Source organism: Pempheris klunzingeri, chromosome 5, assembly GCF_042242105.1.
Source record: "Pempheris klunzingeri isolate RE-2024b chromosome 5, fPemKlu1.hap1, whole genome shotgun sequence".
Taxonomy (NCBI): Eukaryota; Metazoa; Chordata; class Actinopteri; order Acropomatiformes; family Pempheridae; genus Pempheris; species Pempheris klunzingeri.
In genome coordinates this window covers 27,757,638-27,771,440 of record NC_092016.1, presented here as the reverse complement: position 1 = coordinate 27,771,440, position 13,803 = coordinate 27,757,638, and the positions used below count along the sequence as shown (strand labels likewise).

General features: G+C 41.5%; 1 protein-coding gene across 4 annotated transcripts in view; it reads right to left on the bottom strand.

Moving 5' to 3' along the window:
• Nucleotides 1–13,598, bottom strand: part of zc3h18 (zinc finger CCCH-type containing 18) — a 38,268-nt gene extending 24,670 nt beyond the window's left edge. For all 4 annotated transcript variants that reach the window (XM_070830807.1, XM_070830809.1, XM_070830808.1 and 1 more), the window contains exons 1-8: nt 13,449–13,598; nt 11,396–12,387; nt 5,994–6,078; nt 4,771–4,919; nt 4,367–4,462; nt 3,825–3,967; nt 3,346–3,375; nt 2,208–2,322 (exon numbers count right to left, since the gene is read on the bottom strand). In XM_070830807.1, coding sequence (XP_070686908.1) covers nt 2,208–2,322; nt 3,346–3,375; nt 3,825–3,967; nt 4,367–4,462; nt 4,771–4,919; nt 5,994–6,078; nt 11,396–12,376 — 1,599 coding nt within the window. In that variant the 5' untranslated portion in view covers nt 12,377–12,387; nt 13,449–13,598. The remainder of the gene's footprint in view (nt 1–2,207; nt 2,323–3,345; nt 3,376–3,824; nt 3,968–4,366; nt 4,463–4,770; nt 4,920–5,993; nt 6,079–11,395; nt 12,388–13,448) is intronic.
• Nucleotides 13,599–13,803: the final 205 nt, after the last annotated feature.

The following is a 13,803-nucleotide window of genomic DNA, read 5'->3' as shown; positions in this document are numbered from 1 at the left end:
GAAAGAAAAGGCTCAGATATCTTCTAAAAAATAGATATGCAGGACTGTAGCTTTTAGTAAACGTACCTTCAACAGGGGTAAAGTGAAAATTTTGTGGGGACTATTCTCAGCAATTAATTAACACACATTTGGTGCTCCACTGATTATTTCTGGCAGCTCAAAATAAACAACAGTTGTGAGTTAGGGAATGTCAGCCATTACAATGACTTGTCTCAGTGAGGTCTTTGACATCAATGGAGCTCTATGCACAGAGGAAAAAGACAAAGGGATACGGTTTTGCAGTTGGAGGTATCAGATAGTATCAAAGACAGGAAAGATAATCAGAACTGAGGGCGTCAAACTACCAGAAGGCAATATTCCAAATATTCAGGGCAGCCACAAATACCTTGGGAAATACCCAATTGGCTGGCATGGTGTGCAGGAACATCTGTGCAGAGTATGTGCTGGAAGTCCCACATTTTCAATACAAGACACCTTCCAAAGTGGTTGAGAATGTTTGTACCAAGATTCTGTGAAAAGACTGGGAAACTGGTAATGGCTGACGAACCAGACATCGTGTTGATTGACAAACGACAGAAAGCAACAGAAGAAGACAGTGGTGATAGGTGTAGCAATCCTGAGCGACAGCAACATCAGGAAGAAGGAACACGAGAAGCTTGAAAAATACCACGAGCTGAAAGAGGAGCTAGAAAAGATGTGCGGAGTAAAGGCAACAGTGGTGCCACAGGTGATCAGAGCACTGAGGGCTGTGACCCACTACTCCAGCAGTTTCCAGGTAAAACATGTGAGGTCTCTGTCCAGAAGAGCGCAACCCCACAGCCAAAATACTGTGCAACACCCTCAAACTCCGAGGCCTCTGGTAGAGGACTCGAGCTTGAGGAAGACAACCCACCACCCCCCGAGTGGGGACGATGAGAAAAAGTAGCCACCTTTTGCTTTGATGACAGCTTTGCGCACTCTTGGTATTCTCCTAATTAGCTTCAGAACTTCAGAAGTTCTTTGATGATACAGCCATCATCGGATGCATATCAGAAGGGAACAAAGAGGAATATTGGGGGGTTATCAAGGACTCTGTTGACTGGTGTGGGCAGAACCACCTTGACATCAACAGCAGTAAAACTAGAAGACTTCCATGGGAAGAAGCCCCTGCACCGGTGAACATCCAGAAATTGGACATTGTCTCAACAATAAACTGGCCTGTTAAGACAACAAGCATGTCCTGTACACGAAGGGCCAAAGTTGTCGTCATCTGCTGAGACTGAGGTCCTTTGAATAGTTTATGACACAGTGGTGGCATCTACCATTTTCTATGCAGTGGTCTGTTTGGAATGGAGGATGCACAAAGAGGGACAGGAACAGACTCAATAAAGTGGTTAAGAGGGCTTGCTCTGTCGTGGGCTGCCCTCTGGACTCTGTAGAGGATGTGGGTGAGAGGCGGATGTTGGCTGTTGGCCAAGCGGACATCAATCATGAACAACACCTCTCACCTCCTGCATGAGACTACGGGGGCCTTAAACAGCTCCATCAGCCACAGACTGCTACACCCACAGTGCAAGAAGGAACGCTATCGCAGGTCCTTCACCCCAACCCCAATAACACTCTACATAACATAGCACTACTGGTTATCATCACCATTTGTCACCTTTGTTACTATAATTACTTTACTTCACATAATCCACAATGTGACAATTTAGTTATTCATATTCATCATGTGCAATTTGTTTATCTCAGTTATTCATATGAATCATTTGCAGTTTATTTATCCTATATCTGTATATATGGAGGTTGTATATAGTAATATTTATGTTTAAAGTACATTCATGTCATCTATGTCACTCTTTATCATACTATTGAGTTGCTGTGACAAGTGAATTGTGGTATTGGTTTATCTTATCTTATAATTTTGATGCCTTCAATATTCATCTACAATTTAGGAAAAATAAAAGAAAAACCACTGAGTGAGAAGGTGTGTCCAAACTTTTGACTGGTACTGTATGCTTTCATATGCTCTTTCAGCAACATAGAATGAAAGACCTACCACTGTGTTGGAATGACACTGTGTCTTTCCGCTAATCACTACACTGTTCAAGGGTTGTCCTCTGCTTGGACTTTATTCTTAGACTTTTACTTTATTTTTGTCGAAGGGCTCATTTTGGTGATGGAAACCTTGGACAGCATTAACTGAGCAGACTGTGGATGATACTCACACTGTAGTGGTAAGGAAGAGGGGCTTCTGTATACTGCACTCTGAAGTTTTCATACTGGCCACCTCGCCACAGGGCCTCCATTTCATAATCATAGTATGGATCAGCATATGGGTCACTGCAGAAATAAAAACATTGTAGAAATTGTATTCCCGTTTTACAAATGTGAAGATGTTTAATAAGCACTTTGGGCAAAATAAATTGTTATTATTGTTAATATCCTTGTTATGGTGTTTTTACAAAGTGTTGTAAGACCTAACATGTCACAGAATCATACAGAACCGTGTAGATATGCTTTCCGTTGTTCAAATTTGAAGCCAGTGAATGCAAATTAATTATCAGTGATCGTCACACTTCTAATGTTGCTTAAGTTTCTTCAACTTTTCACAAATTTGTTTCGGCGTGTGCCCTACATTTAGCTCCACCAGCTTGTCAGCTACTCTTCCGTAGACTCGGTCGCTGACTCGAATCGAGACTGAATTTCTTCCTCGACAAATAAGCTCAAAATTGCCTGGACCTCGCCGTCTGTCCACTTCTTGTAGCGTGATACAGAGAGCAGAGGGGAATTGTAAACCGCCACCATGTAGACCATGGTGCCGTTGGGGGGCAGGGTGCCCCCCTAATATAATGGTTGGGAAACACTGATCAAAATACAAACAAAGTGAAGCTTGTAGAAATTAAATAAACAAGTTTGCAGCCACACTGGCTTAAACACGGAAGTGCAGAACGCTGTGTGTTCCACCAATCAGCGTTCTTCAGCACACCTCAAGAATTCTGGGTAATCTGAATTGTTCTACCTCCCTTCTAGGAACTTTTTTCAGGGAAAGTTTGGGATTGACGGAAAGTTTTTCCCCGGGTAATTTCGGTGGAAACGCGCCAAGGTTTTTCAAAATCCCGGGTAAATGAAAAAAGTTCCTGCGGTGGAAAAGGGGCTATTGTTTTGCTATTATCATATAAGGGTTGGAACACTTTAAAAAGGGACATTATAAAACACTGTTTTAGGAATGATATCACTCAGATGGGTAATACTTTTATCTCTGTCTACACTATGGTCTAGTAAAGATTCAGGTTCTGATAAGGAACAAAAACCTGACTGAAATTGAGCATCTCATTAATGCTGTGTAAGTTAGTCTACACTTACCCATATATAGGATCTCTGAAGTCCATTTCACTAAAAAAGAAAAATAGATTAGTATCAACAAATCCAACAAATCACTATCTATCAAGACTGTCTATACTTAATAGACAAACTTATATGTTTTTTGCTGCGGGAAGAATGCAGGGCATGAGCATTATAAATAATCATGTGCACATTTTATCTCAGAATATCAGTAATTGCAGATAAACTGGTCCTAGTAACATGGGGGGCTAATCAAATATAACAACACAATAACAAAGGTATAGTGGTGTTCGTCTCATGTATGGTCTGCTGGTAGAAAAGATGCCATCTTTGCAGTGGGTGCAGTGATACGTTTTTTTCTGAGAAGAAACATCTGAATCAGTAGTGTGAGAGAGACAGACAGAAAAGAGAAATAAAGTGACCCATGCAGTAATAATAAGAGGAGAACAGGGGAGGCAGGGGTAAAACTGGCAAAATGTGTTCAGTGGGACTGGTCATACTCTCTGATGATGCGGTAGCTGCGTTCTCTGAAGAAATCATTCTCTTTGTCAAAGTCTCTCTCGTCCTCTCCGATAGTTACATTGAAACGCTTCTCCTCAAAGTCTGGCTCCTGCTCCTTACGGATGGTGGCCTTCTTTAGCACCTATGGGACACCACACCAGATCCAAGAACAGAAAAGAAGTAAGGTGTCTGTGTTGCACGCAATGCTACTTTTAATGTGTGTTGTTCATTAACAATATTCATTTTCCATTAATTCAGTATTATTTCAGTGTGTGTGTAAATACATGGGTGGTTCTATTATTTTGTCCACCCGATTTATGTCAATGAGGTTGGGCGAAAGAACAGAATTATTTTAGTGAACATCCGAGAATCTTTTGTGACAAGATAGAGATTGAAACCAATTTAGTTTGCAAGACAGGCTTTAAGAATATATCAGGATAAAATTTTCTGGTGAAAGGAAAAGGTAATAGAGCAGAAATCACTCTTCCATTTGATCTGGATTGTCATCGGGTCAAACAGGTGAAGCAAAGGAAGTGTTTACCTCTTTGGCATGCCTCAGACCTCTCTCCCAGGCGCTCTCCACAGGAGGCTCCACTGGAGGAGGGGGTGGAGGGAGCTCTTCCACTGCAGGTCCAGCCTGAAACAGTGACAAATTAGTTCATTAGTTTCTCTATATTTGTAACCAGGCACACACAGAGATGCAGAGGCCCAGTGATACTGTCAGCAGAGTTGCAGATGATGAAGATCCAGTTCCCAAGCATTTGTACTCGGTTCCATTTTTTAAATTTCTGTTACTTAAAAGTATTTATGTATTGTAACAATGTCACAGCAGTCTGTACACAGTTACTTCAAAAGCATGCAGATACTATACACATTTTTTACTGTTTCACAAAGGTACGAAAATGATAGCGTCTTCAAATCATTAGTAGTGGGAGAGAAACCTACCCAGGGATTATTGGGTATGAGCGGGTGTGGTCCTCCAGGAGGTGCTCCATTAGGTGGGAAGAGGTCTGGCTTACTGATGAGAGAATAGTTACCTTTGTCGTTGACTCCGGGGTGGATGAACCTGCAGTTCATACCCCAAGTACAGTTTCCTAGAGAGAAAAAATGTAACAGTATGGTTTAATATCATACACAGGCAGTCGGTAACACAAGCAGAGTAGCAGAAGATTCTTTTTTTTGTCAACAGTGGTACTTTCTTGTATTACATCATAAAATGAGAAGTACAACTGTACTTTTCAAATAAATAGCAAAAGTCCAATCGATGTTTTCTATTACGGATGCAACAATAGGAGATATTCTAAATGACAAATATGCATTATTGTATATATCTTGGTAAAAATCCATTTGCAAATTAGGTGACACACTAAGGTGCAAACAAACTGCACAACTGATAAAACACCAGCAGTGAACAGAAATACAATGTCTCCCCCTGCTGTAGAACATGTCACATAGTAAAAGCACATAATAAGGTAACATTCCACATATGCTCTTCACATTGATAACAAGACAGATATTATTACAATCTAACGTCCATTTGTCAAACCTCTATAATTCAACATTAGAATTTTATTTCTATTTTCGATTCTAGAGCTATATAGTTCAATGACAATAATTATTGAACAAATTTAGTCAGTGACCAGACAGATGACCTATCGACAACATTATTTGTGTTGCTGTTAGTGCATCAAAACAAGTCAAAGCATGATATCTTTACCTTTATCCTAGTCAAGGCTATCACCACAAATAAAATGACACAACAGCCCCATGGCAACATCCTCCTTTGGAATATATCATGACAAATCTCAGAAAATAAGGAAACTCAAACATCCCATCAGAGATCCCCTGAGCCCAACGTGTTTCAAACAGTTAAAAAATGTCATTTTTCATGATATGTGTGAACACACACTTCTGATCTACATTAATATCCACTATATCATAAATAAAACAGGATATTTTATTTTAGATTCTAACCCCAGCCGCTGCGGCAAGGACTCAACAGCACGTGCTGCACCAAGTGAGCCACACAGGCGCCATGTACACTGTTTCTAAGTCACCTGAAACATGTCTCTGCCAATGTGGCGTTACCTACGAATACCGATACGTCATAAGAGCTAGAATATTAGCCACAATATATTCTAGGTTTGGATCTGCTCTTCACAACTCACCTTTGATAAAGAACCTGCAGATGGGACGTGGTCTGATCTTCCTGTCTGATGGATCTTTTACCTCCCCCTCCTCCAGGTCATCATCCTGCCCACACATAGAAAGATTAGACACATTAGAGAATTGAATCCTACCTACTAATCATGCTAAAAATAAGGCATTTGGAGAGCATCTCGTTTGTATTTCATATTATAAAGTTGACACAATATTCTAGGGCAGGCATTTGGCATCATCTAGACGTAAAAAACAATTAACCCTAATCTTCAAATCAGGAACCATCGACAGCATATGACCCTGCATAGACATACAAGAGGGTCTACCATATCATGGGGGTGTTACGGAAGTACAATGGCAACTTAAGATTTGAAAGCACAAAAACATGTGAAATTGTTCTCCAACCTTTGCCACCTTCGCCTCAAAAAAAAAAAAAAAAATAGAGAGAAAACCCTGTACTTGAATACCATAAGTGAATTCTTTACAAGGTTGATCACTTCTTTGCTTGTTTCACATTGGTTTGTCATTCAGTGTCTAGGATTCTGAGCCTGTTATTACACTGGTTTATACTGTATCCATAAGAAAACTGTCAAAAGCCATTACTATTCTACCAAATATTATTGGTGCTATACCGTCCATCACAGCTGAGAACAGAGAGATGTCTGGCTGACTACTACTGAAGCTGTGGAGGCCAAAATGATATTAGTGACAGCCCTTGAACTCGACCCACTCTAACCAACCTTGGATATGACCCTAGATCATATCCAGTGATTTTCATTGAATAACTCTGCTGAATCATCACAACTTTGAGTACGAACTGTGGCAAAACAGAACCGCATATGAAAAACAAACAGGATAACCTTTGTACAGCTCATTCCAAACACTCATATCTAACCTGTAAGACAGGCGTGTTGCGGACAGTTGGTTGATACACTCTTTCCCAACTAAATTCACATTGGTCAGACAATTGTTGGTGTTACTTTCATGAAGAGAATTTTTTTTTGAATCCATTTTTTTAAATGTTTTAATTATGCCACAGTACTGCAAGTTGCTACTAGTGGAGGACTGAAGGGAATGACTGATGTGAGCGACCACAAGAACAGAGGGTAAAAGAAGTGTCAAAATACACGTTTTCTTCTTAGCGTAGTGGTGGAATAATTATCTGATTGTCTGCTTGTATACCATATACAGTCTCTAGAGCATTCAAACTTATTCTGCTCCGTGTCCTTACAGGGTGGAGGAGTATTCCACCGCTACATTGCATTGTCAACAAACAAAACATTTTCTTCTTCTGCTCTGTGTTCTTCTTTGTGAGCTTCTTCACTGAATGAATTAGCATATAACCGTCATCTGTACATCCAAAAAAATATGTTTACTGATAGCCCGCTGAATGAATGAACCTTTCCTGGTCAGCAGAAGCAAGTAGTTTCAGCATTCAATGACTAAGATGCTCTTTGCTAGATTTAAAACCAAAGTCTGCCTTAAACCACATAGAAAACAAGACACGAGTGGCATGTAAGCGGTCTGTCCTTCAGTCCACATTTATTCCATCTTCCATAAACAGCATCCTGCCTCTGGGCGGCTGAGGAACTGATTGGGCAGCAGCTGACTAATCTACCTCCACCAGGATGAAGGAATGCAGTCGAAAGTTTGGACACACCTTGTCATTCAATGGTTTTTGTTTATTTTTATTTTCTACATTGTATATAAATATTGAAGAAATCCAAACTATGAAGGAATGAATATGGAATTATGTAGTGATCAAGAAAGTGTTAAATAAACTAGAACATGTTTTATATTTTAGATTCCTCAAAGTCGCCTCCTTTTGCTTTGATGACAGCTTTACACGCTCTTGACGTTCTTCCAGTCGTCTTCATGAGCTCGTCACCTGGATGATTTTCCAACAGTCTTGAATGAGCTCCCAGAGGTGCCGAGCACTTGTTGGCTGCTTTTCCTTCACTCTGGGGTCCAACTCATCCCAAACCATCTCAGTTGGGTTTAGGTCGAGTGATTGTGAAGTTCAGGTCATCTTATGCAGCGCTCCATCACCCTCCTTCTTGGTCATATAGCCCTTAAACAGCCTGGAGGTGTGTTTGGGCTCATTGTCCTGTTGGAAAACAAGTGATGGTCCCACTAAGCACGAACAGATGGGATGGTGTGTCACTGCAGAATGCTGTGGTAGCCATGCTGGTTCAGTGGGCCTTAAGTTTGGAATAAGTCACCAACAGTGTCACCAGCAAAAGCCCCCCCACACACCATCACACCTCCTCCTCTATGCTTCATGGTGGGAACCACACATGTAGAAACCGTCCCCTCACCTTTTCTGCCTCTCACAAAGACATGGGGGGTGGAACCATAAATCTCAAAATTGGACTCAGACCAAAGTACAGATTTCCACTGGTCTAATGTCCACTCCTTGTGTTTTTTGGCCCCATACAATTCTCTTCCTCCTCCTCTGACATGACTTCTTTGCAGCAAGAGATGCATTTATGTGGGCACTAATCTGATGTTCTGTAAATTTGTGGTTTCTGAGGCTGGTAACTCTAATGAACTTATCCGCTGCATGAAGCTGACTGACAGAATGCCAAGTGTGCAAAGCTGGCATCAAAGCAAAAGGTGGATTCTATAAATATAAAACATATTCTGGTTTGTTTAACACTTTTTTGTACAATGTTGAAAATAATGAATATAAAGAAAACCCATTGAGTGAGAAGGTCAAAACCTTTGACTGACACTGTAGCGAGGGTGGGGAATCAGGAAACCTACAGCTCACAGACAGACTGCAAGCTTTAATCTATCAAATGGTAAAAGGTCTGTATTTGGAGAGCTCCTTTCTAGTCATTTCGACTATGCAAAGCGCTTTTACATCACATCCTCATTCACCCATTCACACATCATTCATTCAGGAGGAATTGAAGTTGGAGGAGACTGTTCTTTCACACACATTCACACACTGAAGCTGCTTCAGGAGCAAGTTGGGGTTCAGTGTCTTGTCCAAGGACACTTTGACATGCTGACCCATAGGAGCTGGGGATCAAACAGTGGCCTTTGGATTCATAGGAGCCAAGGATTGAGCCACCGACCTTCCGATTAATGGACGACCCACTCTACAGCAGCGAGCAGCCGCCGAGTTTTATAAATGTTTTTCACAAACCTAGGACAATTCCAAGCTAGGTCTGGTAGTTACTTCAGCACTTTGCAATATGGCAAAAAACAATAAAATCTCAATTGTTTTCAAATGGATTTGATTCACAATTTTGATATATTTTCCTGCAAAATGCTGAATTGTATCAACATGTTTTCATTACATTAAGTGTAAGACAGGATAATACCCCACAGCTATGGACTGTCACTACCAAATGCTTCAGTTTCAGCACACATCAAACAGAAAAGTCTGCACTCTAACTCATACTACTAACATACTAACTCTGCTTCACCTAAGTTTTTTTGTTATCATCTGCAGACAGCTGCACCTAGATGGCTGAGCAACGCTGCAGCTAACCAGGATCCCAGGAAATACTTGCGTCTTGCTTCCCAGGTTAAGTGAAGGAGGCTACAAAAACAAAGTCTCCCCTGAACTTCCCAACTAGTCTGAAAGTTGCAGTAAGAATGGAATGGAAAATAAAATCAAGCACTTTCTACATTACCTTGAATCATTTTTCTTTACATTAGGTCAGCCTACATAACAGTTTTAGAACAAGCTATTTTAAATCAAATCTAAATCTATGTGCAGCAGAGCGAAAGGTGAAACACTGTTTCTTTTAAAAATGAATTCACACTCCTCTCCAAATGACTGCATCATTTTGAAAAGCATGAACTGAAATTAACAAATGAGTGGTCACACTTCTGGTTCCAGCTCACCTAAAATAACAGCATGATACAACAGTGCTATACAGAAGAATGCTCAACACGTCGAACCTTGAAGTGGATGGGCAACAGTAGCAGGTGACCACCCCTGGTTTCACTCCTGTCAGCTAAGAACAGGACTGACAGTAAAGTAAATAAAGCTACAGTCTACACAGGCTCTACAAAACTGGACAGTAGGAGATTGGACAAATGTTGCCTGCTCTTAATTTTTGCTGTGACATACAGACTATGGTCAGAATTCAGTTTGAACAATATCCATGGGGCCATCCAACCTTGTGTTAATGGTTCAGGATGGTGGTGGTGCTGTGGGGAATATTTCCATGGCAAATATTAGGCCCCTTAATAAACATTGTTTGAATGCCACAGGCTAGCTGCGTATTGCTGACCATGTGCATCCCATTATTGATTCTAATAGCTATTTCCCGCAGGATAACGTGTCGTTTCATAGAAGACACATCATCTTAAGCCGAGTTCAGCACATTTCAATGGCCTCCACAGTCACCAGATCTTAGTTCAATAGAGGACCTTTGAGTTGTGGTGGAACTGGAGGTTTACAGCATAAACATGTAGCTGACAAATGTGCAGATGATACTACCATGTCATGGACACGATGCATGGACCAGAACCAGAAAACTGAATTTACACAACCTACTTAATCCAAATATCAAATGTGCACGGTCAAAACTACTACGTTTATGTGGTTAAATTATTGATATAATAGTAATGAAAGTTCAACTAGGAAACTATAAAACCGAAATTAACACGACATTATCACTTAAACAGAAGACAAATGATTCCGTTGGGGTTGTGGGAACTATAGAAACACTCAATCAACTCACACTTGCACAGTGGTGTTAGAGAGTGGAGCTTCTTCCCTGGCAGTGGAGACTCCGCTTGCAGATAGTGCACAACTCATCAACACATCAATGTTTAATTTCAGCCTGTCAGCATGTTACTTACCAAATTAACCTTAATTAGCAACTGCTGATGAGACCTGTTGCTGACAATGTTTGTCATCTCAACCAGTAAAAGTGACCATCAGTGCAGGCCGAGAATGAGAAGCTGCTACCTGAACATTTTGCAGAGCTCTTAGCTAATGCAAAAGAGAGATTTAGTCAAACCTTTGCAAATTGGAACAATATACTGCCAACCAGATTTCAGATGTCCAGTGCACATAAAGAATTTTTCACATTCACACACTCAGTAAAAGTCAGTAAAGAAAGGATCAGCATTTGATCAACTCCAGCTACATCAGCTGACAACAACCCTTGACCCTAAGGTCAAATCTGTCCAGACACTGATCCATTGGATGGACTTGGATCTTCTCGATTATCCAGTAATAAATACAGTCTATACATTCAACAACTTCTGTCTTACGAAGTTTTGATTTAACAAATACAATAAAAACACAATAAGAAGCTGTTCCAGGCTTCCAAACATCCAATTATGCAAGGCATTTTCTCCCCCATTCACCTGCGCCCAGCCAATCATGTGACCTCACACTGATTAACATTTTATTACCAGCCAAACTATAATCACTTACATCAATCTCTCCTTCATCAATCTCTCCGTCATCCTCATCCTTCTTCTTGTCTCTGAAGGAATCTCTGCGCACCCTCTCAGGCCCTTTGGAGTCCTCTGCCCTCTTGAATTCATTGTCTTTAGGAGATGGGGGGAGGATTGGTCTCTTTTCCTTCCTCTTGCTGCTCTTTTCCTCACTCTCCTCCTCCTCTTCCTCTCCCTCTGCTTTTGTGTCTTCCTCATCCTCCTCTTCCTCATGTGCAGGGATGCTGGGCTCTTCAGGGACCTCCTCATCATAATCCAGTTCATGCTCATCCAGCTCCCGGGAAACAGACACCGAGTCATCCCTCATCTCCCTCACCGCGACAGCTCTCCTCCTCTTCTCTTCCTCCGCTCTCATCCTTTCATCTTCCTCAGCCTTGCTTTTGCCTTCTTCCTCTTCATCATCATCAGCCTCAACTGTCAAAGGCTCTGCTGACGTGTGCTGTCGGTAGCCACCATGTACTTCTTCCCCATCTTCTCCATCCTCTTCAGCAATGAAGCTCTTGCCCTGTTCTGGATCTGAGTCTGGAGACTGTGGAGTGTCAATGACTCTATTTTCTTGCTCCTCTCCTTCCTTATCCTCCTCCTCCTGGTCCAACTGGTCCTGCTGACCATCTTCATCCCCCTCCATCAGCATAATGGCCCCATCCTCCTGTACCATCCCTTCCATCCCTCCTACAAGCTCCTCATCCTCTGGATCAGAGACAAAATCAGGGACCACCTCATCCTCCTCTTCCCTATCATCCTCTAATTCTGAACCTCTTCCCCTGCTTTCCACAGCATCTTCATCTTCATCCTCCTCAACTAGCTCTCCATTCTCCTCTTCATGGACTATCTCACTGTCTGAGATGATCCTGTCCTCCTCATCAACAGGAGAATCCAGCAGTTCACTGTCAGAAAAGGCCCTCTCCTCCTCCTCAGGGGACTGAGGGGACTGGGTGGGGCTTTCAGGAGTATCCATTAGAGAATATTCTGGTGAAAACAGAAAAACAGCAGTCAGAAACAGTAAAATAGTCATATGCTAATTCAACAACAACACAACTCAACATATCAGCCAGGTTACATACCAGGTTGAATAAGATTTCAGAACATTAACCAAGCAATAACGTTGTCTCTAGTCTAAAGCCAAAATATAACTAACTCACCCAAAGAAAATATTTTGATAAAAACCCATTTTAGAAGTTTCAAACTGAGACCAAGCATGAGAAAAAAATACAGAGGAAATTAACAGACAAACAATTTTCAGTAAAGGTGCTCCATATTCATGACTGTTCTCAAATACTCAACTTAATATTACACATATCTTTAATTTAAAAAAGGAGAAAAGAGGAGCATACAAGACTACATAGTACAGTACGACACACATTGGACTAGACAACACACAAAATGTAAGACGGCTAACTTTTGTTTTTGGTTGTCTTGGACTTTGCCAAAAAAAATCTGACACGTTTTCTAACAATCTGACTACATAAACGGAGAAGACTAGAACTTCTTTACTTTTGAATAATTAAAGTTAGCTTCCGGCGCTGCTAATTCAACAGCCAAAAAAAGCCGTAGCAAGCTAGCTACCAACTATTTGTCAACGGTAGGAGCTAATAAGCTCATGTTCAAATATCTCGGAAGGGTTCTGTGGTGTAAGTTATCAGGTGCGGGTCTGTACCTGATGAGACAACATGTCAAAGTCTGTAAATACTACACAAGTTCACCTAAAGCGTAGCATTACTGGTATCACTTCTAAGAGCTGGGTCGCGCTAGTTGGCAACTAACGCTAGGCCCATAACTTGGAAATGGGGAGAAAGCTGGCTAACTAACGAGCATACTGCCTTCACTGAGCAGCAAATCTTTCCGGGCGAATGTCATCTAATAAACCGGTTAAGTTAAAGAAATAACGATCGGACAGTGCGGCGCTAGCAATGAGCGGACAATGTACCTTACTCGCCAGTCTTTCAATTAACAATGCAGTCGTTCCTGAAGCTAAGCTAAAAGCGGAGCTACATTCTGCTAGCTGCCAACAACCACACATTTTCATTCACCTGGCCGACCCGGAGCTCTTTAAAGACGGCACTGCTGCGTTAGGAACTGTCTTCTCCCGTTGGTATTGTTTTGTACAGTCTATAATAAATATTATATGGTTTAATTTAACCGCTATGGTAGAGAAAATAAAACACTCGGCACGGCACAGCGAGAACGGCCATTACCTCAACGTCATCAACATGCGACAAGGCGCGGAAGGGGCGCCGCAAGTGAATGAGGACAGATCTGACATCAGTGTGTGGATCGGATTATTGACCGCTGCGATGTGGTCAGGAGAAGAAAATCTGATTTGCGTTCAATGACAGCAGCCCAATTGACGCAAGGCCCCCTGACCAACAAATCCATCGGGAATAA